Below are 25,883 nucleotides of genomic sequence, written 5' to 3' on the forward strand. Positions count from 1 at the left end.
TTTTAATTAGTTTGTTATGGTGACACAAGAGTATTGAATGGCAGAAAATAAAACCCTGAAGGAGGAAGTTGGAGGGCTATTTTTTTGCTTAGAAAAAGTTGTCCAAAAGCAAAAGAGAGGTTGCTCTAACCCGCTATCTGTGTTAGCTACCTAAAGCAGAGATTTGTGTGTTTGCAGCAATATATCATTTCAAGTTTATTTTAACACCACGAGTGAGTATACAACTGTCGAGTCTGCACTGACTGATTATTTTGCATGTTGGCTTCATTTCCCCCCCACCTCCACTCCCACCATATACGCTCACCCCTCCACAGCCACCCCCTAAGAGACGGTCTCTCCTTGCGAAGGCAGAGAACGATCTCAACCTGGGCACTGCAGCCGAGGAGAAGCGGCACTAACCACACCCAGTGGAGGGGCGGCACAGACGGATGGGGAAAACGTGCGTCGTGTCAGAGGGAAAGCCCCCGACGGAGCCCCCCGCCCACCAGGGCAGCCTACAGGCAGCCCTGCCCTCCCCAGGAGCGCTCTCTCTCCACGCCTGCTCTGGAGCAGCCCTGGGGAGGGCGCAGGGGCACTCGCCCAGCTCCGGCCGAGAAGGGGGCGCACCGAAAGAAACATCAAATCCACACCTACAGGAGGACGACGGCGTGGAAAGAGGGGGAGGGAAGACGGGGAGGACAACGCAACTCACATGCCAACCTCGCAGCAGGCTCTTCCTCCAGGAAGCGAAGCCCCGGTGCTGCCGGGGAGCTCTGCCCCAGCGGCACCGAGGGGATGAGGATGAGGCGCCGCCTCGACCGAACCGGCGGCGGCTGCAGCATCGCGGACAGCGCCCGCTCCGACCGGCCGCGCTGAACGGCGTTTCAGCACCGCGGACAGCGGCAGCGCCATGGGGGGCCGCGCCCGCCCCGCGTCCCGGCACTGAAGCGGAGCCGGCCCCGCCGCGCACATGTAAGCTGGTGGGCAGCCCTTGGGGCTCTGCCTCTTCCAGAGCCGGCTCTCAGCTCCTCCGAGAAGCGCCCTGGCTCTAATGCTGATCCCCCGTTATGCACTGGGAAGTTTTGTTGTGGTTAAAGGTCTCTCGGTGCGACTCGGTCTCCTAGAAGCCTGAGTATGGGCTGGCGTGAGTGAGGTGGGTGGTCGTGTGTGAAATTGGTTTGGCTTTCTGCGCTTTCAGTTCGTGCAAACGTGCTTGGTCTCGGCGTACCTCAAAGGGCTTGTTGTTTATTACCACCCACATGGTACAAAGTCACGCTGTTGTCTTCTGTTGTAGCGGGGTGAATTTTTTAAGGGTTTGTTTTTCCTGGAAACAGTGCGGCCAAATGCAAAATTAGGAAAAATTAGAGATGTGAATAAGGAAAACTATATAATGCCTGTTGCAGCTTGTTGAGTCTAGTGGCTGTCAGGAGTCTTTCTCTCCACGTTTTTTCTTGTCCTGAAATAAGTATGAAGTAAGCAATGAAAAGGGTGCAGCAATAGGGAAAAATGAAATACAGACAGAACCGAGGTCAGTTCTTTTCAGAGCTTTTTCTTCCTCTTTTTAATAGAACTGTTTGTTGAAAATCGGCATTGCACTGCCCCCTGCTTGCACAATTAGAAAATTTTTTTGCTGCTCTCGTCAGTAGTAAAAATTTATGAATGAACAGTTATTCCTCTCTTGTGTTTTTGGTATGATCTGAGCCTGGGTTTTGAAGTGCTTCAACAGTGAAGGGTGAATTATTCCTAGTTCCCAAAGCCAGAGTGGGGAAAAAAATGATAATAATAATAATAAAAAGTAGGACTGATTATTGTCATGGCAGTTCATTTGATGGCCAAATATGTTAACGAATGATAATGGGAGAGAATGTAAGAATAGTCTTGATCTTAGTATATCTATCTCAAATGTGTTCTATGATGCCTTTGCAATCATCAGTCATCTTCACAACTATATATTAAGGGAAACCAAAGAAGGAAGGAAAAACCCCAACCCAGTACATACATTACAAAACAAAAAGAAATGGAATACTAGAACCAAGGCGATTATCTTACAATCTCTCCTGCTGTAATGTCTTGTATTGATGCATTACATTGCTTTGGAATGGGAAAGAAAATGCTGATGTTTAGGTTGTAAGAAGGGGAAGGGTGAGATGACTGAGAAGCAGTGGATGGGATTTTGTGAAAGATAGCTGGTAGAAAGCTAAATTCTATTCCCTTTTTTCAAACCACAGGGCAGAGCTGCCTCCTTTCTAACAGGGATCAGGGAGGGTGTGAAAATGTAGATGCTGATAAAGATTTGGTGGTCTGCCTTCAATGTTTCTGGGTTATTGACCTCAGATCTCATGCTTCATGACAAGAAGACCATGGGAGTGTCAGTGCGTATTATTCATCAGCATCCTCTAATGACATGAGAACCCTAAGATACATTCCTGAATGTATCTCACCTACCATTACTTAAAGAGATTTGAGAAGGTGTGGCTTTGCTGTCTGCACCTGCACTTTGACAAGGAGAGAGGCGTCTCTTCAAATTCTGACCTTGAAATATCATTTTCTCTTATGAGCAGTGGGAATGATGGGGAGGGGATATTGCTTCCTGCAACTGCTTTGTCAGAATACTCTGTGAATGAAAGAGTATCTGCCTGAATATAACTAAAAATTGTATTAATTATCCATAGATATGTATGCAACTATTCATGTAGGAGAAGGACCATGTTGCTAATGGTACTGAATTAGTGTTTTGGACATCCCAAGATTAAACAAAATGCCACTTAAAAATTTCAAAGCATAGGAAACTTTGGAATAAGCTGCTGTTAGTCAACAGCAATGCTCAAAATGATACTGAGTTTGTATACATAGCAAGTCAATAATATGTGAAAAATTATACTTAAAACTTCTGTCTTAAAGGATACCATCTTAAGGTAAGATTTAGAAGGCTATTTAAGATACTGGAGAAAAAAAGAGTATCAGAGATCTCTGGTGATATGTGCCTATGCAGCATTGGGAACACCAGAGTAGCCTATTGCATATAGCGTAGTAGATGTGTCCAGTTGCATTCAGTGTTCTTGACCTGACATTTTGAGTCTGCTACAAAATACGTTATAAATTTTTAAACTAAAAGATGCAACATCCTATTATTTTTGCTGTGAACAATTTGACATACTCTTTTAAATGGATTCTTTTCTGTCTTAATTGTTTCTGGCTATAGAATTTAATTTTCTTAATTTATATTAATGTTTATAGCATGTCTTGGATCATCAGGTTTCCTCTGTGGAAGCAAGAGTTAACAGAGGAAAATGGCCTATTTGATATATAGGAGCGGTGGCAATTCCAAAGAGGCCTCAGGGAGTCTGCAGCCTTTGTGTGCCTTGATTCTTTTTAGAAATACTGGTGTAAGTAGAAGGAAAAATAAGTGAAGTGTCAATCTGACATTTTCTGAGGCTCTGCAGGAACTGAGAGAAATGCTTTCAAAATGGCTTTCAGAAACTTAAATTTCCTTTTTAACAAGACAGAGCCAATGTCTCTTCAAAGCCTATTCTGATGGTTGCTTTACACAACGTGGGGCATAGTAACGGTTACTTCTCCTAAGTTTCTGCTGTAGTTTCTGGACAAAGGGGACTGTTGAAAGGACACAGGGAGGCTGCTGCCAAACTCTCTCTGCTGTGTGTAAGCAAACCCAAAGAGTAGGCAGAGACTATAAGTTCTTAAAACTTCCTTTGTAAATGTTCTGCTCAATGTTTAGGTTTTAAGACAAGTAACGGTTGACATCACCTGGGAACTCAAGAATTCTCACAGTACCCAATACCTACTGATTTCAATACCTATTCAGACTTCAGATGTTTTAAAAACTGAAGTAGATACTATTCAGCCTGTTCTGCATGCTTTTAAAGTTCTGCTTGAAAGCCATGTGTAAAAACTACAATTTAGCCTCCAAGCCTTAGCTCTGTGTGGTAGCCCTGCCCCCCAATAGGTTCTTGTGTGGAAGTAGAGAGGCAGCAGAAGGTCCTGTGTGGCGTAGTCAGAAGCACTGCAGAAAGGAGGATCAAGAAGAAAGGACATTTTCTGGGATAGGCTCAATCTGAAGCAGGACAGTTTTCTTCCTATGTCTACCTTGTCCTACATATCTGACACTCAGACCAGAAAAGAGAGTATGGCTGCAAAACCAGAGAACTTTGTTTTCAAGTGTTTTCAGTTACACCACATTAAAACCAAATCTTAAGTTACACCATGTTCCCCTTTCAGATGCTGAGTGTTTCAGTGCCTAATACTATCAGTGCAAGTTGCCAGGCCCTACTCTTAGCCACTTTAATTAGAAGCTGAGATGCTCCCAGAGGGTGATTTGTTAAGAGCTAAATCACCTTTTAGAAATTGCTATTCTTCTGCACTCACCACAGGAGTCCAGACATCTTTTGGCTTCCTCAGCTGTGTAAAGCTAGATGCGCTTTGTTGGTTTTCTTTTCACAGAACATTTTCTTGCCAACGACATTTAATACATTGGCGGGCTTTTCTAGAAAAACACAATATTTAATTGCAGTGCCTGATGATCACTAGCTATCTCAATAAAATATGCAAATACAAAGTAATTTCAATGCAAAGCACCTTCAAACTGAAAAGCAGAATAGAAAAAGGTGCCGAGTACAGTCACGATGTTACAGTAGGGTTCAGTTTCCAAGATCTTCAACTATTGTGCATATTACTTGTTGCACTACCACTTCTCTATCACGCATCAGTGCTCAGGTCAAACATACTAAAACTTTCTTTTCAGAACAAGAGTCGATAGCTGAGAATTTCTCATGAAATCATTCAAAGTTGAAAGTATAACTTTTAATTCCTCTCCAGTTCTCTATAAAGATGACAAAGTGCAATAGCTGAGATATTGATCTTCCCCGCTCATGAGCAAGACTGGGGGTCATAATTCGTCAAAGGTGAAGACCTCTGAATTATGGTATTCTTGCCCTTACCTGCAGGCAGTGGAGATCAACTCTTTGCTGCAGGGATATCTCTGGAGAACATTTATTTTAAGGTAAATGTTATGTAGCAATTATCCTTCTGGAGGGCAGATATGACTTCTGTTTCCTCTTTTTCTGATGTAATTTCTGTTGGTAGAAACAGTGTATGAAACCAGTGCTCACTTTGAACTTAAATTAAGGTCCTTTTTTGGCATGCTATTGCATATACAACAAATCAGTGTTAATTATCTCTAGGCCAAACTCTAAACTCCTTTATCAGGCAAAAATCTTAGAACTGGGTAAATGGTAATATTTTATGTAGTTTTATGTTTACTTTGAGTGTGACTACAAGCTTATCTGTTCTACCTATCTGGGTTCTCCTTTAGAGGTAATAAAACTTCCTCAACACATCTCACGAGAGAGAAACTTTCTAAGAAAAAAAGAGCAAAGTGTCAAGAATTATACTTGGACATCAGGCAAAATATCTCATAGAATCCTCATTGCTGGAAGCAATCCATATTTCTGAGTTGCTTCCAGTACTGACCATTAAATATAACAACAAACATAAAGTTGCCAAATATCTTACCATATATGGTTTCTGAACATCAGAAAAGCCCAGTGGAATTCCTTCACCTTGAAGCAGCTATTGCAATTAACTGCCCTAAAATATTTAGGTATTTGCAATCCTGGCACACTCACAGGTCATCACTGAGTAGCTCCAGGAGCTGGACTGGTTTTCATTTGATCCCATCAACACTTGCTTAAGCTATCACCAGCTCATCATTTTGAGTTACTTAACATTTTAAGAGGCTTCATTTAACATTCAGGAAATCCCAAGCCTGCAAATGTGTAAAGTGCTTTCTGTTACTATATTTCCCCGTTTAACAAAGTCACAGTTCAGAAGTATTAATTTGTATATGTAGTCCTTATTTGTACTCAATAAGACTTCAGCACAAGTTTAAAACTTAAATGCTGTCCTAAATAATTAAGGACATGGGCTCCATTTTAGGTAAGCACTTTGGCATATGGTTAAATACTTCATTTTAGGCATGTGTTAGTCTTCTTGGCCTCACTGGGACTGCTTCTGAGATGAAAGTTAATTGCTAGGGACATTGAGCGTGTGTGCGTGTACCTGCATATGTGTGTGCAAAATTTGGACTCCACTGAAATCAATGGAACTTGTACTGTTGAGTTCAAAGGGGCCCTGATTTTCCTCCAGGCATTTTGCTGCTTTAGAGACCTCTGTCTCCATGTCAGTATTAGCTATGCTAGTGGTATATTTTTTTAGCTGTTTTTGTTTTCTCTTGCAGAAAACTTCATGCAGTCTTAGGAATTCATTTACTTAACCGTATCTCCTTCCTTATTCTTACATACCTCATCTGTGTGCTTCTTCAACTTTCAGTCAAGCAGGAAGGAATTAGATTTAAGATTGATATAGCACTTCACCTCAGTGGAGAATGGGATGATATGTTCAGTTTCTTCCAGCTTTTATTACCTTGTTATACTGATGCATCAAAGCTTAGGGGGGCAGATTCTTAATTGTGAACCGCTCTTCCAACTGTATATGATCAGAAAATTGCTTTCTTAGGATTTGTTCAAATTTTAATGTAGCTGCTAAAATTTTGCTGTGAAGTTTTTTGCAGCTCTTCAGTACTAGCTTTCTGTTCTAGACCAGTAAGAAAGTGATGAATTAAAATGATAGGTGCATATATATATATATATATTAGTTCCATAAGTATAGCTACCCTGAAAATTTCTTTGTCCTGGCACTTTAGGTATTTTGGGTGTTTCATATACCCTCTGTTTTCCCGGGTTTTTGCTTTATTGCCTTACTCTTGTATTGTCCTGAAGAACACATTATTGAAGGCAATGTATCTACTCTGCTTTGTGTCCTGGCACCTTTCCCTCTTGTCATTCATGACAGCACTTTCAAACTCCAGTAGTATTTTTTCAGAGCAACACACGAACTTTTCATTGACTGAAGGTCAAAACTGACTTGGAGAACAGATGGAGCATGGAAAGATGAACTTTTGCCACCTGCTGAGCATTAACACCTGCTTATTTGTTACATCTGCCCACTGCAGCTTAGAGGCTCCTGAAAATTTTACCCAAGTGATTTAGGACTTGCTGCTGGACTGAGTGCAAATGCTTTTTGTGAAAGAGGTGTTGTTATTACCTTTTCACTCAGGCTGAACATTCTGTGGGCCTAGGATGACAATTAACTCCATGTGCTCAAACTCTAGATGTGGGGCTATGATTTCATTGGGATGTTACTGCAATAAAATGAAAAAAGAAGATCAACATCAAGATGGTACTTGTGTGAATGTTTCAAAAAGACAGATTTAGGACTTCAGTTCATACACTGGAGTGTTTCTTTCCCCATTGAGCCCAGTTCACATAGCCAAGCTTTCTTTGGGGGTTCCAGAGAAGGTAGAAAAATAATAGTTTTTCCCCATCCCACCAACTTCAAGTGAAGACAACCACATAATCAACTGGGAAACTAATGATCCTTTCTGATCTGCCTTCTGCTTGTGCTCAGATACCTGTGTTCTTGTTGTTCTGCAGTAGCTGTCTGAGAGGTGCTTACTGGGGAGGGATGTGATACTGAATCAGGCATTATTGTTGTGTTTTACAAGACTAGCCTCTGGATTTGGTTACTTGTATTTAGAGTATCTACCAACTGTATTTTCCTAAGAAAACTAGACAGTCATTCATTAAACTGCTCTAGATCAGAAAAATGTCATTATGTAGCATGAAAAAAGCAGTGAATAAATATGTGTCTTGCTTGTAATAGGTGAATCTTAGCAGAATATGCAATGTATTTAACCTTGTTACTGTCTGTTTAAAATTAGAAGCATGCTTTTAACTTTATGGAACATAGTTTATTGGCCTGATCCAAGGCCTATTGGCATGGGGACTCCTGCTGACTTTCTTTGGCTTGCCTTGTACCATCAAGTATAAAACTCAAGAAGAGTAATTACGAGAACCATTATATTGAGGATATCATTCCTAAATACTGTGTAATGAATTTCTAAATTATGAAAATGGAAAACTGTGTGTTCATGATTTTTTTTTCTAAAATTAAGAATGTACTGCATATCCTTGTTGAAATGCAGAAAGACGTACAAGTCAGAGGAGAGCTTGTCTGTTGTTCAGATACATGTTTCACATATATCTTAAATTATTTTAAATGACTGACCCAAATATAAAAAGGTAGCAAGATCTGATCTAATGAGACATTTCTAGCTTTATTTCAGGTTGTGTGAGGTTATGACTCTCTGAGGGTATAACCAAACTTTCTTTCTGGTTTTCTGCAGGTTGAGAAACAGCAATTACAAAACCATGCATCGAAGGCACACAACCCTTCGGGAGAAGGGCCGGAGGCAGGCCATCCGGGGCCCAGCCTACATGTTCAATGAGAAAGGCACCAGCCTGACTGCAGAAGAGGAACGTTTTCTCGATTCTGCAGAATATGGCAACATTCCCGTGGTGCGAAAAATGCTGGAGGAATCCAAAACCTTGAACTTTAATTGTGTCGATTATATGGGACAAAATGCCTTACAGTTAGCTGTAGGTAATGAGCATCTGGAAGTGACGGAGCTCCTTCTCAAAAAGGAGAATCTCGCTCGAGTTGGAGATGCGCTTTTGTTAGCCATCAGCAAGGGATACGTGCGCATTGTAGAAGCAATATTGAACCATCCAGCCTTTGCACAGGGACAGCGTCTCACACTCAGCCCCCTCGAGCAGGAACTGAGAGATGATGATTTTTATGCCTACGATGAAGATGGAACTCGGTTCTCCCATGACATTACCCCTATCATACTTGCTGCCCACTGCCAGGAGTACGAAATTGTTCACATCTTACTTCTAAAAGGCGCACGAATTGAAAGGCCACATGACTATTTTTGCAAATGCAATGAATGCATTGAGAAGCAGAGGAAAGATTCCTTTAGTCACTCTCGATCGAGAATGAATGCCTACAAAGGATTAGCCAGTGCTGCTTATTTGTCTCTTTCCAGTGAAGACCCTGTCCTTACCGCTCTAGAGCTAAGCAATGAACTGGCCAGACTAGCCAACATTGAAACTGAATTTAAGGTAATTCACCACTGTGCCTTTTCCTTGGGCTGAATGTGTTCAGGGTACTGTATTTTTTACATGTTTGATCAAGTCTTGGTTTGCCATTTGAGGGGGTGGGGGAGGAAACAGGGGCTACAGAAACTGTCAGATGTGTTAACTACACATAGACCACTGTGCATTCTCCACTTAATAAATATTTGGAACTAAATGTTGTGTATTATAGCAGACCCATCCTTACTCAGAGTTCTATGTTGCATACTGTGTTTGCTTAGAATTTCTAGTTTGCAGTAGGAATAAAAATCAGATTATTACGAAAATGGGGACTCATTTCTTTTGTAAGGAAGGTAAGTCTTTTTATTTGAGCAATCTATTCCAGAGGCTGAGCTCTAGAGGCTGGTTTAATGACTCAAGAATCCAGTGCTTCTAGGTCTGTTACAGTGATAAAAACTACAAATTGAACAATTTTGGTTCTCTGTTTAATGATTTAAATTGCATTGCATCTTAATGGTTTAGTACTGCATCTGTATATGATGAATTTAATGAAAAAGGAGATAAATGATCAAGCGATTTTTACAAAGTTCATCATCATGCCAAACAAAATATTGGAACTTGCAGAACTCTCTTACAAGTTATTCAAGATTTCTATTATCACAATGAGTTTGTAAGTGTCCGATGTCATTTGCATTATTTTTCTAAGTCATTTGCATGACATAAATAGCATTGTCTCCCTTTCTAAAATAAATTAGTCATGAAAAAACTCATTTGCAGTGGCTCAGTTATCAACATAACACTGTTTTCTGACTTATGACTATTGTGCAGCCGCAACCATGATCAGTGATTCTAGAGTAATAAAATCTATGTAAACTGGGGTAGGATGCCCACCAGGAATCCATTATTTTTAATTTAGAAAACTATTCAAGTGTTGAAGTATCTGTTTCAGGACTTGTAGCTATACTCTCTCCAATTTAAAAGTGACAAGAAAGCACGTTCTCAAGTTATTGCCTTTGAAACTCTGCAATAAGTCTCTTAACAAGGAAAAAAATAGCCAAACCACTGACCACCTTTGGCAATAAATTTAGGGCAAAACCTTGCAAAATCTTTTTGCCCATGTGAATCAGAATTGGAAGGACACAACAATTTAAAAGGGAGTTTTTATGTACATGGCATTCAGTCCTATTGAAGCAACCTCATTGGGTTCAATGAATGTCTTGCTCATTTGAGGGTTATTCTAGTGCAAAAGCACTGTGGGCTCACACCTACAATTAACAATATTAATGTCTCATTAATCTCCCAGCTTCTTTTCAGTAGAAACATATATATTGTGTGCAGCATGAGCTGCCTCAGTATTGCATGCCTGTCAGTTCTGATAAGTGTCTTGCTGCAGAGAAGTGAATCTGTTTCTACTGGAATCCCTTCTTTTGTTCCTAGAGCTGCCAGCATGGTCTAGACTGGCACTGGCACATACATGAATCCTCCAGGATCAAACAAGCAATCAAATGTTAAATAACTTCATGGTGGTTATATCTCCCCAACATTGGCAAATATATGCATGTAAATCAATACTGGAAAAAATGTTAGAAACCCTTTGCCAAACTACTGTATTTCCAGGAAGGCTTTCCAATTTCATTGCCTTATTGGAAGGTTCTGTGCAAACCACATTTACCTGTGTTAGTGAAGTACCTCAAAAGTACACATACCAGTAGTTTACTTCAAATTTGTAACATTTTTTATATTAATGCTTGCAGAAATATGAAACATCTCAAGATTATAATGTATTCTTACTGTAGAAAAAAATGAGATGTATGTATAAATGCAAAAATATTTATTCTTATTAACATAATCAGTGTGATGTAGAACAGGGTATTAGTAAGAATAGGGTTGTTTCACAGAACATGACATTTTGAGAATGTATTTCTAGAAAAGAATGCAGTTGTTGAAAATGCATGTAAGTAATCCACAAATGATGAAAATTTATGAAATCAAACAGGCTTCACAGGACTTTTTTTGCTGCCTTCAAATAATACTTTCCCAGACTTTAAAAATTTTTATTGCAAAAGTTCTGTAATTACAATTACTGCTCAACAGATTTACAAAATTATTATTTGGGGTTATACCAAAATAGTTATTTATATACAGTCTTAGCAGTACAGTTTTCAGAAGGTACAAAAGGTCCTTGAAACGGAAGGACACAAGTAATATTTTTATGATGTAGGTGGATGAAGAGTAATTGAGGGTTAGATAACCTGCTTCTGAAGAAACTCCTAGCAAGAGCTAATTAAAATATAAATGTAGCGCCTCTCACCTGCTGCTTGCTGCCCTAAAACTTACGCAATAGCACTGTTTGACCCCTGTGACTGAGGAGCCAGCACATGCACTATGTTTTTAGAGAACATGAAAGTTTTTTAGGAGAGTTGCCTCTTTGTACAGATATGAAAGGTGAAACAAAACAGCCACATGAACCACTTTATAGAAAAGTTGCATTAGCTGTGGTTGGCCACGGTTTGAGAGAGACTCCAATGATGATTAGTAGGTGAAAATAATTTTAGCAATTTTTTTTACAGCTGCAGAAGCTGAATAGATTGTTCTCACCCTAAATTACTAAGATTCTGTCATACACTGTAGTTCTTATAAAATGCCTTTGCGCAAGCATTGCATGTTGCAATAGTATGCGATTGTTCTTAAGGTGAAGATGGGAGCCTGGACATATGTTTGATCACATTGCTGGCCTTCAGCAGCCTTTTTGTTGACTGATCAATAGGTCTTTAATAGCAAGAGTAGATGTTCTGGCTGCCAGCCTTGAGTGGATATACTGCCTGGTTGAACTCCTTTCTTGATGTGTTGACTTTGGCTCAAAAGCAAGGTCAAGATAGTCAGCTAGTATATGGCTTCCCGCATGCTGAAAAGAATAATAACAGGGAGACTTGGAGCTGGAAGAAAGAGGGAAGCTGTCAGAGCCAATCAATGCCCACAGTTTTACTGGAGCACATACTCCGTCGGGTGCTTTTTCACTAGAGCTTAGATGAGGCCACAGAATATGAGGATCTGTCCCAGTATTCAGAACAGATATATAGTGTGGAACAATGTTACTGTGCTATGATTTCAAGTAAATGTCAGCTTTTGCAATGCTTATTGAAGAAAAAAAAAAAAAGTGGAATAATGTTACATTCACATAGAAATTATTTCATTTTTTTCACTTAAATTCTCTAGTGTCAAGGTCTTGCAAAAAAAAAAAAAAAGTTTTCTTATTAATGGGAGAAAACAAATTGTTTTAAAAGATGTAGTCCATGAGTCTAGAATTAATCAGTCCTCCTTCCCCAAAATAAGATGAAAAATATTGAACTAGTTGTTTCTACTGAAAATACTAGCGATGTGATTGCATTAAATGTTCTGGCAATCAGCCTAGAAATGGAGCGCATAGGAAACCCCTCAGAGGTGGATTTTTGAAATTTCAGAAAAGAAGTAAATGCCAGAGTCACTGTGCATGTTTGCAGGTCTTTATGCAATGATATTGTTCTGTGGTGGGGGCAGCCCAAGTTGAAAAAACAACCATGATTTGGTCCTTTGCTGTTTGAAAAATCAAAATTAAGAACCAGTTTATGACTTTCCTATTCTTTTCAGTTTTCATCTTATGTTTAGAAAAAAGGGCAACACAGATTGGAGAAAGGGAAGTGCAGATTGAGAGCCTAATTTAGTCCACTGGAGTGGGCCATTGGTCTGTATGACCCTTGGAAAGAGAGGGGAACTATCCTCCCTGTGTAGGCTAGAGAGATTCTAGCTCTGCTAGGCTGACATTATATGTTTTATTCCTCCAAACAGCTTCATATTTTAGTCACTGGCCTAATACTGTTTTCCACCCTCCATGAAAAACTACAAGGCACACTTACTTTGTCTTATATTTGTTTAAATTTTACTTTGGATTTTTAATAGAAATAAACTCAGTTTCCGCAGAAGCATGGTCGCTAATGAAATGCCATCTTGCAATTTAAGGAAATTATAGCTTAATACCTCCCAATCAGTTTGTGTATAGAATCATATTCTGTTAAGATATTTTACAGCTTTTAAGAAGAATTGAGTGCTAAACACAGCTGACTATAGAAGGTGATGTTAAGCATATGAAGCTGCTGCCCATGCTGTGCTTTTACTCAAGCTGAAAAAATCTGTGTATGCTTCACTTTATTTCAAGGTTGGCAGACTTTGAGCCTGAGTCATAAGGCAAATAATCCTTCTCTCATTTGCCAGTGTATTGTGTGTGTTTTGCTTATGCAAGTAAGCTTGAATTCACTTCCAGAGCAAATAACATGGGCAGGAATTTTTCACATGAAGAAGTCATCAACCCTGAGCCAGACCAATGAGAGCTGCCCTCCTGCTTTTGAGTGCAGGTGAGCATCATCTCCAGGCTCAGTTTGCTGATGGGCCACAACTGGCTATTTGTGGGAAGTGATGGCTTGTGTGGAGATGCCTACAGAGATATGTCTGCTAGGAACTGCTGCTTGTTTCACTGGGGCTGCAGTAATGTAAAGCAGCTGATGCTCAAATCCCTAAATTCTCATGATGCTGCAAGAGTGGCAAAACAGCCCTGGAGACTCCACGACTCCTGTTAGGGATGATCTGTCATTTCTGCAGTACAGCTCTTACTCCAGTAAGTCAGCTCCATCTTTTTCCTACCTGTATATAAATAGTTAACTTCACAGGACATGCTTGCCCTAAACTTCTTAAGAGAAATGACCTTGTACATTTTCTCAATATTTCTAGCTTTATCTCTGTAAATAAGAAATTGGGACCAGATCCTACACTTTGAGGATGACGTTGTACTGCTCTTGCAAAGTAACAAGCACTAGCAGATCTGGTTATATCTTGCTGAGAAGCTGAAGCTTTTTAGAGTTTGTTGCTCTGCAGCATTGAAGATGATCTCCTAACCTTTTCATTTCTCAGGCCACCTGCAAACCATGGGTATTGCTGAGGATAAACACATCAGAGATTCTGAACTGCTCACTTAACCCGTATTGACGGTTAAACTTGGTAAAATTTGATATAATGAATAAAGTATAACACTTTGAATACAAAATAAATAGGGGGGGGTATTTTAAAATATGTAAGAAAATAACAGGCGATGGTAACAAATATAGATGAAATAAGATATAAAAAATATGTGAAGGTCTAAGAAAACTTGGAAAGATGAGACGATTGCGAAAGTTGAACTATCTGGGAAACACTTTGGCATGAGAAATACATGCTGCATGGAGTTAAACATACAAAACATTATCCTTAATTAGTCTCAAGAACACTCTTGTAAATCAATCCCTTAATTTTTCTTCTCTGACTTAGTCTTCCTTGAGTGATCCTTTTATCCCTTCATAGTCTCTTGCCTCAACATCCTCTCTGGCAGACTTATTACTTCTGGTATGTATGGGAACACCTTTTATGAGCCATATTTATTATTTCAGCAAGATGCTCTTTGAGACTTTAGTGTTTTTATCTGGCCTTGCTTTAGATTTTAATTTAAATTTACAGATTTTCTGCTCTTTTCTATCATTCTCTTCCAGACAGGACTTGTGCTTTTTTTAAAAAGTTGTCTTTTTGCTTGTATAGCCTCCTTTTATTCTGCTGTTTCACTTTGCTGAATTTTAGGAAGAGAAGTCAGAAGAGAACTTCATAAATCTGGCCTGGTAGCAGAATATATTAGCTCCATTTTACTACCGTTTTTATTTTCTTCTGCACATGTACCATCAGTCTTACCTAATTCCACTTCTGAAAACTAAGCCTCAGCATTATAGATATTTTTTAGTATATGGATGGTCATTATTTCCAAGTGATTGTCTCTCGTACCAGGATCTGTCCCATTGTGAAGCAACTGCTTTTCCTTCTCCTGTGAGATTTTTTGACAGTCACTGCAAAAAGGAGCTGCTTGGGAGTGAAAACCACCTCTTCCCACTGCATCCCTTTCCCCTGCTACTTCCTGTGACCCTCACTGCTGAATTCCTAATAACGAGACCAGGCCAGTGGGTTACTCATATTTATTCCAAATCAATGCCTGATGACACTGGGCTTTGATATGGCTGGGCCAGAACATCCCTTTTGGACCTTTCTGTGTTGCAGTCGATGTTCTGATTAGCTTATTCGCTTTTTCTCCTGCTGGCTCTATGCTACTCCGGTACTTTTGGCTTCTCTAAGGGAAATCTTTGCTGCTTTTGAAGCCATGTTGAAACTCAAAGTCAAAAGGATGACTCACTTTACAATATGTAAAATTACAGATTTAATTAAATATGCATGATACCTGAGAAAGAACAAAGATGTATACATTGCTAAATGCATTTACACTGTTAGTCCACAGCCAAAAGAGATGTGCGTTTATTTAGAAGATGATGAAAACTAAAATTCTAATATTTCTAAAAATATGCTGTAATTAATATTTTTTTTTTTCAGGTTTTTTTTGGATATGAGCTTCCCAGGTCAGTCTTTAATGAGAACATTATTTTTTCTAATAGGTGGTGTCAGTTATGTAGTTTAAGATTTTTAGCCATAAAAAAAGAACTCTTTGTTCTTTTTTTTAGCTCCCTCTTGGCTGAAAGTCAGTTTTCTTTACTGCCTTGAAAATGTGTGTTTAAAAAGCTGGGTTTTTTTCCTTTTTCTTTTTTAATTTTCACTTATGTGAAGCAAATGCACAAGAAGGTACAATCAAATCTCCAACTCATAATACAGGAAAGAGTCAAGTGCCAGTAAACTAAGAAAACTAATTTCTTATTATTAAAATTTTTACTTATTTTTGGAAAAAAATGTGTGTTAAAATAGGAGAGGAAATTAAAAATTACCACAGAAATAGCCTGGGAGAAGGAGAATATATTCAAACCTTGTAGTGAAATTTGTGTTTAGCTGAGTGAGATCAGTCTGTACATGAGGAACTCATTCCCCATTGTTTTCTTTTTCAGAGACAAATCCACTAATATTAGATGCTACATTGGGTTTGCCTTATGAGTTAAATGAAATGCAGATATGTTTTGCATGGATATGTTGTAGAGACTGTGAAAAATGGATATAGAGAACCCTTCCAAGCTAAAAATAATCCCAACTTTGTGACTCTTGTATTGTTCTCTCTAATACTTAGAAATTAAGAAATATCCTCTATATTTTGATAGCTATTAATATTATTGCAAGTGCTCTTTCTATGTCTGTTCTGTGATTAAATCATTTTCTGCCTGGCACATTGCCCAAGAAAAAATGGTTTTAAAATGTTGCACAAGAAGAAAATCTCCAAAGCTTTTTAGAGTGGTTTAGAACTGATGCCAAAGCTGTGATCCCTGCAGCTGTATTGAAAATAATATATTTGTATCTGTGAAGGCATGTTAACATCTGTCCATGTTTATTCAGAGTAAAGTAGAGTAGTAGATGCCATGATTCATAGTGAAGGGTATAACTCAGCCATCTACAACCCACATCTGCACCTGGAAAAAATGAGACCATTATTCATGGAAGTTGTAACTCCAGTGACAGTACCAGCTGCCGAAGAGTCACATAAAACTGGATCCTGGGAACTGCCTACAAGGACATTTAACCTACTTTATGGATGATTGAGTGACATTGTTATTAAAATGTCCCAACTAACTTTGGTTAAAAAAGAAAAAGAAAACTTCTTTAAAAGTTGCCTAAATACTTTCTGCAGGAAAATGTTCACTTTGCTTTCCCAGAGGAACAAGCCCAAGTCTCTCTTTTGAAAGACTGGAGGGGAAAAAAGGATTATTTCGACACATCAAAACAGAGACAACATGTCAATATAAGAAAATTTAATATTTTAATTAATGCCTCAATAGTTTTGCTCCCCTCAAAAATTGCTTGGAGAAAACTTTGGCATTTGGCATGGCAAAATAAAAGCAAACCTGGAAATATTTGGATGTCCCAGAGAGTGCAGCTGTGATGCTTTTGCCTCCCTTGGTGCTACTGCAAGTGAGGCTTTTGGCAGTGCCTGTTTGCACACCATCAGTGCAAGGTTTATTAGCCTTTATAGCTCCTTGGGAAGTACTTTCTAGTCCTAATCAGTTAAGGATGAACAGCATTGCCACTGTGGCACTTACAGCTTGCTGCTTCCCGTTTGATTGCACATAAGAGCCCTAATATTAAAGCAGGATTCCAGTTTAGGAGAGCAACAGATATGATCATTAAAAAAATCAAATAACATGGAATCCCCTTAGAATCATTAGTGGGAGACACAAGGTTGACTCACAAGCTGGGAGGGAAAGGGAGAGCGATAGAAATGGTTCACATAACTAAGCAGCACAGCAGCTGCTCACCACTGTCCAGCGTTTCAGAAGCATTTTTGTGTCGTTTTAAGATGACCAATGTGACATTTTAGCCAGGTAGAAAGATAAGTGCAAAATCTGGAACCAGTTGGAATTATGCATATTTCAGTTGTTGTAAGGTCACTTTGCTCCTGGGATTTCAGTGTTTCCTTACAAATGAAGGAAGTGCACTCCATCAAGAGTGCATTTCTGTCAATTTGCAAAATGCTTATTAATGGACAGGTTTTTAAGGCACCTAAAGGGCAGGAGTGGTAAGGGTGGTGAGGAGAGTTAATTCCCTTACACATAAATAATCCTGGGAGGAATCTGTGGCAAAAGAGGGAAAACCCAAGCAATATTAATGTGTTTGTTCCCCCCCTGCCAGAAACGTCTGATATTAAATTTCTGAATCTGAAGCTTCAACACTCCAGCAAATGGGTTGCACTTGGGCTGTCAGTCTGTGTAAATGGCTGGTGATTCTTATTTTAATTCATCTTGCAGCCTGCTGTAGTGAAGTTCAGACTTTTCATGTAGTTCTTAAACCCCAGATATGATGGAGGAATTGAGAAATTATTTTTCGTTGTGTAAGGTGACTTTTAGAAATTATTCTGAACTGCCAAGGCCTATTGGCAACTAATATTACCAAGCCATGATTTTCAGGAAATGTGTGTGTATGTGTGTGTGACAACTTACATAGAGTATCTTGGATAATATTTAGAAAAAAAAAGAGTTTACAGTTGAGGGATCTCCTTTTCATCCTTCTTGAACCTCAACTTTTTATAGTGAATGTAAATGGATTTTTTTTTTTGTCTTATCATTTACCTTTGATGCAAACAGTCTCTGGATATCTTGTAGTCAGGATAAAGCATAATAAAACTTGTAACATGTTAATCAGGAATGTGAGGTATCTTGACTAAGTAGAAGAAAAAACAACTGACATTTTGAGATAATTTGTTGCGTATGGAAGGGATTTGTATGAAAGCAAGGTTAAATACAGGGTTGTATTAAGTTAAAGTTACTGTGATGTAAAAGCAAGTGAAGTAAGATTACATTTTATTAATATTGTGCTCACATGTGTTGTGGAGTCATATACACCTCATATAGCTGAGAAAAGGTCTGTAGTTAGCTGGTGTGAAGATTTAAGTGATATTTAACTGTCATTTAACTGGCTTTTAGGAGCTCTTTCAGTGAAAGTGGTGCTGTGATACCTGTTCCTTACCCTGTTTCTGCTTCTTGGAGACAAGGAGTTAAGAAAATTGTTTGGTTTTAGAGATTACTTTGATTTTAGGAATGAAGATGATTTGCCTGCATTGTGTTAGTCTTTTGTGTGCAAGCACTGCTCCTCTACAACAGCTTTTTGACTACAGATGCTCAGAAGGATGAACCTAACAGAGAGAATGACTGTCACAAACCCAGCAGACAACAAATGGTTTAGAAATAGTTTCAAAATGTAGCTAAACATAAACACTTCAGCTTTCACATTTTGTATTTTCTAGCAGCTTTAACATGGGATAAAAGCCTCAGCAGACAGCAAAATCATGGCTCACTTGACCATCACATCATCTTCTGATTTGTTGAAACCATGATTTCATCCTCACCCCTTGAAAGAAATATGTACAGTGAAGCTGGTGGACTAACTAGTGGATCTGATCCGAGGCTCACCCCTGCTCATGAGTTCCTCTCTTTATACAAATGAAGGACAACTAATCAGATGTTGGATTAAGAGATCCATCGCAGCAAACTAATCCATCAGCAGTTGTGTTGGTAGGTAGGATTTATGCTCTACCACAACCTTTCCCAACAATCTGGTCAATCCCACAGAAATGTACCTTTGTCTCTGCAGCGTCTAAGCAATAAAGAGCAGACAAACTCCTCTGTGCCACCTCTTGCTGTGCTGCCAGTGTCCCAGCCCAGGTGACAGGAGACTTTTGGTGTGTGCGGGCAGGCAGAGGCTGCTGCTGCAGAGCTGAACCGCCCGGGACTGGGCTCAGCCATGGTTCTCGCTGCTGCGCCAGAGAGAAGCAGCTCACGTTTCTCTGCTGGGTTTGCTGCCAGCTGCTGGTAGCACTGTGATAAATAGGGGAAGTGATCTGGCCAGTTGCCTGTGTTTAGCTAGCAATGACAGTTTTCCTTTCTTACCCACTTAGCATACAAGACAAAATGAGTCCAGGTATTCAGAGTGGTGCACCTCCTCGATGGGAAGGCAGGGAGGGCTCCTGCCACCTGCAGCTGGCCGCTTTGGAAGGAAAGACGTGTTGGCCCTTTCCATCCTGATCACTGGATCCTCTGAAAGTACAGAGTTTGTGTGACGTTGAGCTTGCCCTTACTAGCACACTCACCTTTCATCTTAGAGAGTTTTCTCAGAGCACTTAGTGATATAAAATTACACGGTAATATAATTATCAAGAGGGGGTATACGTTAGAGCACCAAAGATGAAGACTTTTCAGAAAGATGAAATAAATTATTGGTGAGGAAAACAGATGGAAAACGATGCTATTGCAATATCAGTCAAATACAATATTGGTAAGCTTTTTGTTTAATTAGTAACACCAAGTGCCCAAGCACTCAGCTAATCCCAGCATTGTTTATTAGGGAATAGTTAGGAGCGAGGCAGTTTATTAGGAGCAAGATGACTGGTTTCCAAAGACTGCTGCTCACTATTCACATTGGGCAAGGATATCTACTGGAACTATAAACGAGCATAATTAGGACTATTGCTCTGAATAGAAAAATAATACTAGATCAGCAGATGGGAGAATGAAATCAGGTACATTTATCCAAGGCACTGTAGGGAATTAATATCATAATAATGAATGTAAATGAAGTAATACATTCTGAGGAGCTCAAGTCCAACATTAAAAAGGATGCAGATGGGAAGTGATTTAGTTTATCCCTCATTGTGTTGTTAATTGTTGTTATTGTAGATAATTATAATGAACCCATCCTCACTGTGTCTAGGCAGACTATACACTGGATTGTGGATAAACAGGAATGATATACAAACAATTTTACATTGCCACAAAATGGTGCTAGGTGCTTTAGTGTTTCTAGTTTTTGGCATTTACATGGTAAAAAATGGCAATTTCCTGGAATATAATATGTTGCAGAGAACTTGATGTCAGTGTAGCATTGAAATTGCTCGTTGCCAAGTGTGTCATTTCATTGTCAGTATCCAAGCCCCAGGATCTGGACTCATTTCAGAACAGAGAAATGTAATGATACGGTTTTAATATGCATATTTCTGCTTAAGAAAGTGCTACAGTATCACTTCTAAGTCTGTTCTTAGAGAGTGGGTGATGTCCATCTGATCAAGAGTGCTCAGTGCCAGGACTCTGCAAGTGGGATCACATTTTTCTGAAGTGCTCAGTTGCTGCTTGGGTGCTGTGGGGACAGGAATTTCATCCCCTCTGGTGCTTGTGACTAGTATTCCAAGGAGCTGTTTTTGCTGGACATTGAGAAGTTGGCTGTGGTAGTTGGCTGTTTGAGACCTGGAAGATATATGGGCTTTTTTAGTTGTCAATGTAGTTGTATCATGGCTCTCAGTTAAACCAGCAGTCATTCGCAGGTTGGATTTAGAAGGAATCTTTCCTGATATACAGGTGCAGTTTGTAGCCAACAGAGATAGGACTCATAGCACCTTTGAACATATAAATGTCTTCCTCAGGCAAGCTGAAAGTGCCCAATTTAGTTCAGCTTTAGGGGGAAAATGTAGCTGTGTTAAGCAAACAATTGCCCTACATTTAAATCCATTATTTTCTCCCTGTTTTTCACATCTGGTTTTCAGGTTTCAAGCAGCTGAGCTGCTGAAAAAAGCCACACAGTTGAAGGACAGTAGTTAGTGCATTTAGCACAAGGAAACTATCTATTCAGCTGCAAATTGTGTAGGAAATGTGGCTCTTTCCCAGTGGAGCTTCTAACAGGTCAGGAGTATAATAAACATGGGAAGATGCCAGAGAAAAAAAAGTATGGGTGACATGTAAAATGAAAAACTTGGCCCAGAGATGACTTCTGTGCTTTGATACATCTAGCACATCAGAGCTGCAGATTTGCTGTCTGTTGTCTTGTAAGTGCTCTATTGTAAACAGAATGGGTGACAAACAAAAAGAATTTGCCCCAACATTGCATTTGCCTTGTGAAATGCATTTGGGGGTAAAAGAGGAATTCTTTCTGCATGACAGTAAAAGTAAGGTTGAAATAAAGGCTCCTCTAATGCAAGGAGCATTTTCATTTTCAACAATAAGAAAAACAGTTTCTCAGTGTCACATTCCCACACAAGGAGCAAGCCAATATTTGAAAATAATCAAGAGAGATTGGGAGCTTTGTACTGCATCCACATGGGCTTGATTTTACTGCTGAAACTAACAGATCTTAAACTCTTCTTCATCAAGAGAACTACCAGAGTATTATTTTGATATGCGTAGTTTGTATTTTATAAAGAGAAGCTGTTGACAAGACAAAGGAATACAGACGTTCTCCTTCACTGAAGGTGTGTTCCCTGCATTTTGCATGCCAAAGCATTTAGTTAATACCTCTGTCCCTGTTAATACCTGTCCTGTTTATGTGACATCCAGGGACTTGACAGTTTATCTTCTGAAAACAGGTGTTTCAGCATAAACATTCAAATGAGCTTGGGAAAATCTGCAAGAAGGCAAAAAAACACCTTTTAATTAGTTGAGGAATGAAAAGCATGTGGCTTATTTGTGACATGAGTTTGAAAACCAGCTGAGATTATATGAAAGAGAAGTACCTCAAGTATCAAATGCCATCTTACGCTGAAAAGCTGCTATGCCAACCTTGATATTTAAATACGCTATTTTAAAAAACTTACTGTCAAACAACATAATTTCTGTTCTATGTATATTTAAATGACTTCAGAGACTTGGAATAGGGTGATAGTTATACATTGAATAGCACTGGTGTTCCTGCACACAAGTGTGCTACGCAGATGCTCAGTAATGGTACTTGTCAGGAAGAAGGTGACATTGTGGGAAAGGAGTAGAAGAGATGGAGATGTTCTTATGGCAACTTCTTAGACCCATATTTAGAAAGAGATTGTACTCTGTTCTGGGTGAGAACTTTAAATAAGTCAAGTGATCCGCTAATTTCAGTGTAGAGAGAATTCGCATCTACAGGAAACTTTTTAAAAGTTTCAAACAAAAAAAATATCAATATATGTAATAAAATAATTGAGAGTGGACTGATTCTGAAGTTTCTTGTGCTAGGGAATCTAAAACTTTGGATAAAGAGTCAGGAATGGTGTTAAATCTCAGTCCCTAGCTTTCTCTTAGGATTATGTGAATGGATTCCTGGCTTAACTTCCCCAAATAATCCATCCATTAATTTTAGATCAAAAAATAAAAAAAACCCCACATTTTAAAGAATTGTTTCAAGAGGATATCAAAGTGAAGTATTTTGCATTTTTCGAAGTTTTTATTGATGGAAAGCATTTGCAAAATTTACTCTTTGGTTTTGGTCCCACAGAAGTTGTGTTTATCACAAAACCAAACAATTTCCCAGAAGCAATTATTGGTAGATACATAACAACTAGAGTGCAAAAGAGTAGAAACAAAACAGGGAGGTGCAAGCCTATCCTTTCTGCTGCTTTTGACTGTTCCCACTTTAAAGCTCTTAGAACTTTAGTACTGAAGGTTACACATATGACTGGGCCTGTGAAGGATGCTATAAAAGTACAGCAACAAATGTTAAGGGCTTTTCTAACTCCACCATAGATCATTAACACCATCTTGGCTAGCTTCTTTAATGATTTGATATATCTCCTAGAGAACAGATATAAGGTGAGATCCAAAGTCAAGGGTTTGATTGATATCTTGCTGTTCTATCCTGTTGTTGAAGGATATGCTGTCTCAGAGATCAGCTTCTGCAGTGCATATGAATTGCAGCTAGAAAGCTCAACCTATTGAACAGAAAAAAGGTACACAGAAAAATTCTTATGGTAAATTAGTCAGTGTAACTGCTATTGAAATCTCTGTAATGAGGCAAGGGATGTTATTTTCAGGGCTCATTGGAAGCCACACAATATTTGGTCCTCAGTCAAAGCATATGGCTGTTTTCTGGACTTCTTTGGCCAAAAGTAATGTAAGCACAGGCAGTACTGTCTGCTTTGTCCTTGGGCTCTTTCATTGGATGCATCTCTTGGTGTCTCTGGACAAAACACCCTTTGCCTGCAGGCATTGCCCCTCTGCACCACCACACTGCAGCCTGGCACTCTTCAGAGAGCAAATGCCATGTTTATCCTGGCTTCATTTAGAAGGGTCCAAATTGCTTGGGAAGCAGGACAGACACACTTCTGAAATGTCAGACTCTTGTATTTTAACCAGTTGCTTATATTATGCTTGCTGGCGGTGAAAAAGTCAAGGTCTGGATCATTGAAAAAATGAACCAGCAGCATCTGTTGTGACCTCCAGACATACTTAGCAACATGCACCTGAGCATGGAAATGTTTTAAATGAGCACTTGGCTTTATTTCAGAGACATGCCCACTGAATATGACACAGTACACCTAGAGTTCCAAAAAAAATCACTGATGTGCTGCCACTTAAGAAGCAAGAGAACATAAACTGACTGGATGATGTGCTTTCTGGAAAATTAACTGTACAGGCTTGACATAGTCTATGCACGCAGGCATTTAGTCTGGAAACAATAAAAATGCACTCAGCTGTGTTCAAACTTGTCAGCAGTTATAGGCAGAGTTGACAGAGCTGTTTGGAAGGGGTGTTCAGTGCACTTCAGATGATAATGTGGTTACAAGACCAGGATCAGTGCAGGGCCCTTTCTCAGCAACTTCTCTCATCGTATTCACTCCCACAGGCCTTGTGCTTTTTGTCATTCCTAAACATATGGCCAGTCACAGACAGTGTAAATACCCAGAAGGAAATCTGTCCTACAACTTCAAAACTGGCTTGTGCATATTTCATGTGAAATCTAATTGGTAAATATTTATAAGCACTTTGAATATTTGTCATGATGGTTTATTTAAAAAATTAATTTCAAATCTAGCATGTAATATCACTGGCTTTCTGCCCCTCTCCTTTCTCTCACCTTTGTTTTCTTCCTACAAACATTTTTATTTGGGGGAGTTTCCATATTTATAGAATTACTTCTCTGTTTTCTTTCTTTTTTGCTGCTTCTCTTCAAATCATAAACTAATCTATGCAATATTTCTCTCCATGATATGGGTATGTGTGATGTAGAGTTGTATACAAAGAGCCAAGAACTTCAAGGAAACATAAAGGGGGGCTCTGTGCAACATGCCTGCAGCTTTCATTTGCACAGCAAATATAATGCTGCCCAGAAAAGCCAGATTTTCTGCTGAATACACAGCTCCTACATTACTCAGAGACAGGAGGTTGGATGCAGCAGATTGTGCCCTGCAGTTTATCTGTGAACACTCTGAGAGCACACAGAGGCTTTCTGGTGCTGTGATAGCCCCACTCACAGATACAGGACATTCAGGTCCATTAGTTCCAGAAGTCTTGGATTGGTGTGAAAGCCCTCAAATTCCAGTGGAGCAGATTTATAAGACAATATACAATGGACAGAACTACTGAAAAATGGTGGCTTTAATACCTAGTTCAAGCATCCCATTTCTGCTTCTCTTTTCCAAAATGCATGTGTAGTGCTTGCATTTCAGAGCTAGGCTCCCATGGCTGACACTCAATTTAAATTCTTGACTCTGATTGTTTTTTGAATAGTTTCTTGCCTGTTTGGTTGGGTTGTTCTGTTTTCTTTCATTATCTAGCCAAGATAGGTTGCTGGTCTTACTTCTTCTCATTTTACTTCTTACTCAGACTGCATCCCTCTGGCCTTAAACAGCTCTTTTCTGAAGAAATCTGGGTGGTTGTGAACAGATGTGGAGACATGACAGAGTTCATTTAGAACATAATCAACAGATAATAATAGGGTACTCAGAGAAATTGCAGTGAATGACAAGTACCATCAGCCTTTTCAAAACAGCAAAATTAGACATTTTTAACTCCATATGTGCAACAGTGTTAGAAGAAGCAGGAAATGACTAATTTGGAATCCTTTTATTATGTTTTAGTTTTTAAAAAATGATATTGTAACATTCTCAAGCATTTTCCTGATCCATCTCTACTTGCTGTCTCTAAAGGAAATAAAATACTGTTCCATGTGTGATTTGAAACAGACTAACTCTCTTGTGTAATTAGTTGTATCCTTCATCTTCCTCCCTGAGGCCTGATGATGCTCAGCTTGTAAGGATGAGGCCCTGGCAACCCTCATGTATGATTTGCAGTTTTCATTACTGTAAAGATCCATCTGTTTTATGAAACTCATACTCCTCAGACTTGTGTAATGCAGTAGCTGATCAGAACATTCAGGAACGTGTGGGTTATTGTTACTGCCTGTGCCTGTTTCTGTGACTCTGCCAAGAGGACTGAGCTGGATTTCATGTCTCCAGACATGAGTTTCTGGTGGGAGGCAGGACCTCCGCCTGGCCCACCTGTAGCCCACTGCCTGGCCAGGCTTGCAACTAGGATGGTTGCCCAGAAACATGTTTAGACAGGGAAGGCCATGGAGTGCCTGGTTTGAGGGTCAAACCCGGCTGGCAAAGGCCATGGGGAATTGGGGCCT

General features: G+C 39.4%; 1 protein-coding gene across 3 annotated transcripts in view; it reads left to right on the forward strand.

Moving 5' to 3' along the window:
* Positions 1-353: 353 nt before the first annotated feature.
* The window catches only part of TRPC7 (transient receptor potential cation channel subfamily C member 7), a 76,389-nt gene continuing 50,859 nt past the window's right edge, over positions 354-25,883 (forward strand). The window contains exons 1-2 of one of the 3 annotated variants that reach the window (XM_065029942.1): positions 354-951; positions 8,240-9,017. In XM_065029942.1, the coding sequence (XP_064886014.1) occupies positions 950-951; positions 8,240-9,017 (780 nt within the window). In that variant the 5' untranslated portion in view covers positions 354-949. Of the gene's footprint in view, positions 1,133-8,239; positions 9,018-25,883 lie in introns of all 3 variants that reach the window. The other 2 variants (XM_065029941.1, XM_065029940.1) reach the window with 2 other exon arrangements.

The sequence above is a fragment of the Columba livia genome, chromosome 14 (genome assembly GCF_036013475.1).
Source record: "Columba livia isolate bColLiv1 breed racing homer chromosome 14, bColLiv1.pat.W.v2, whole genome shotgun sequence".
Lineage (NCBI taxonomy): Eukaryota > Metazoa > Chordata > Aves > Columbiformes > Columbidae > Columba > Columba livia.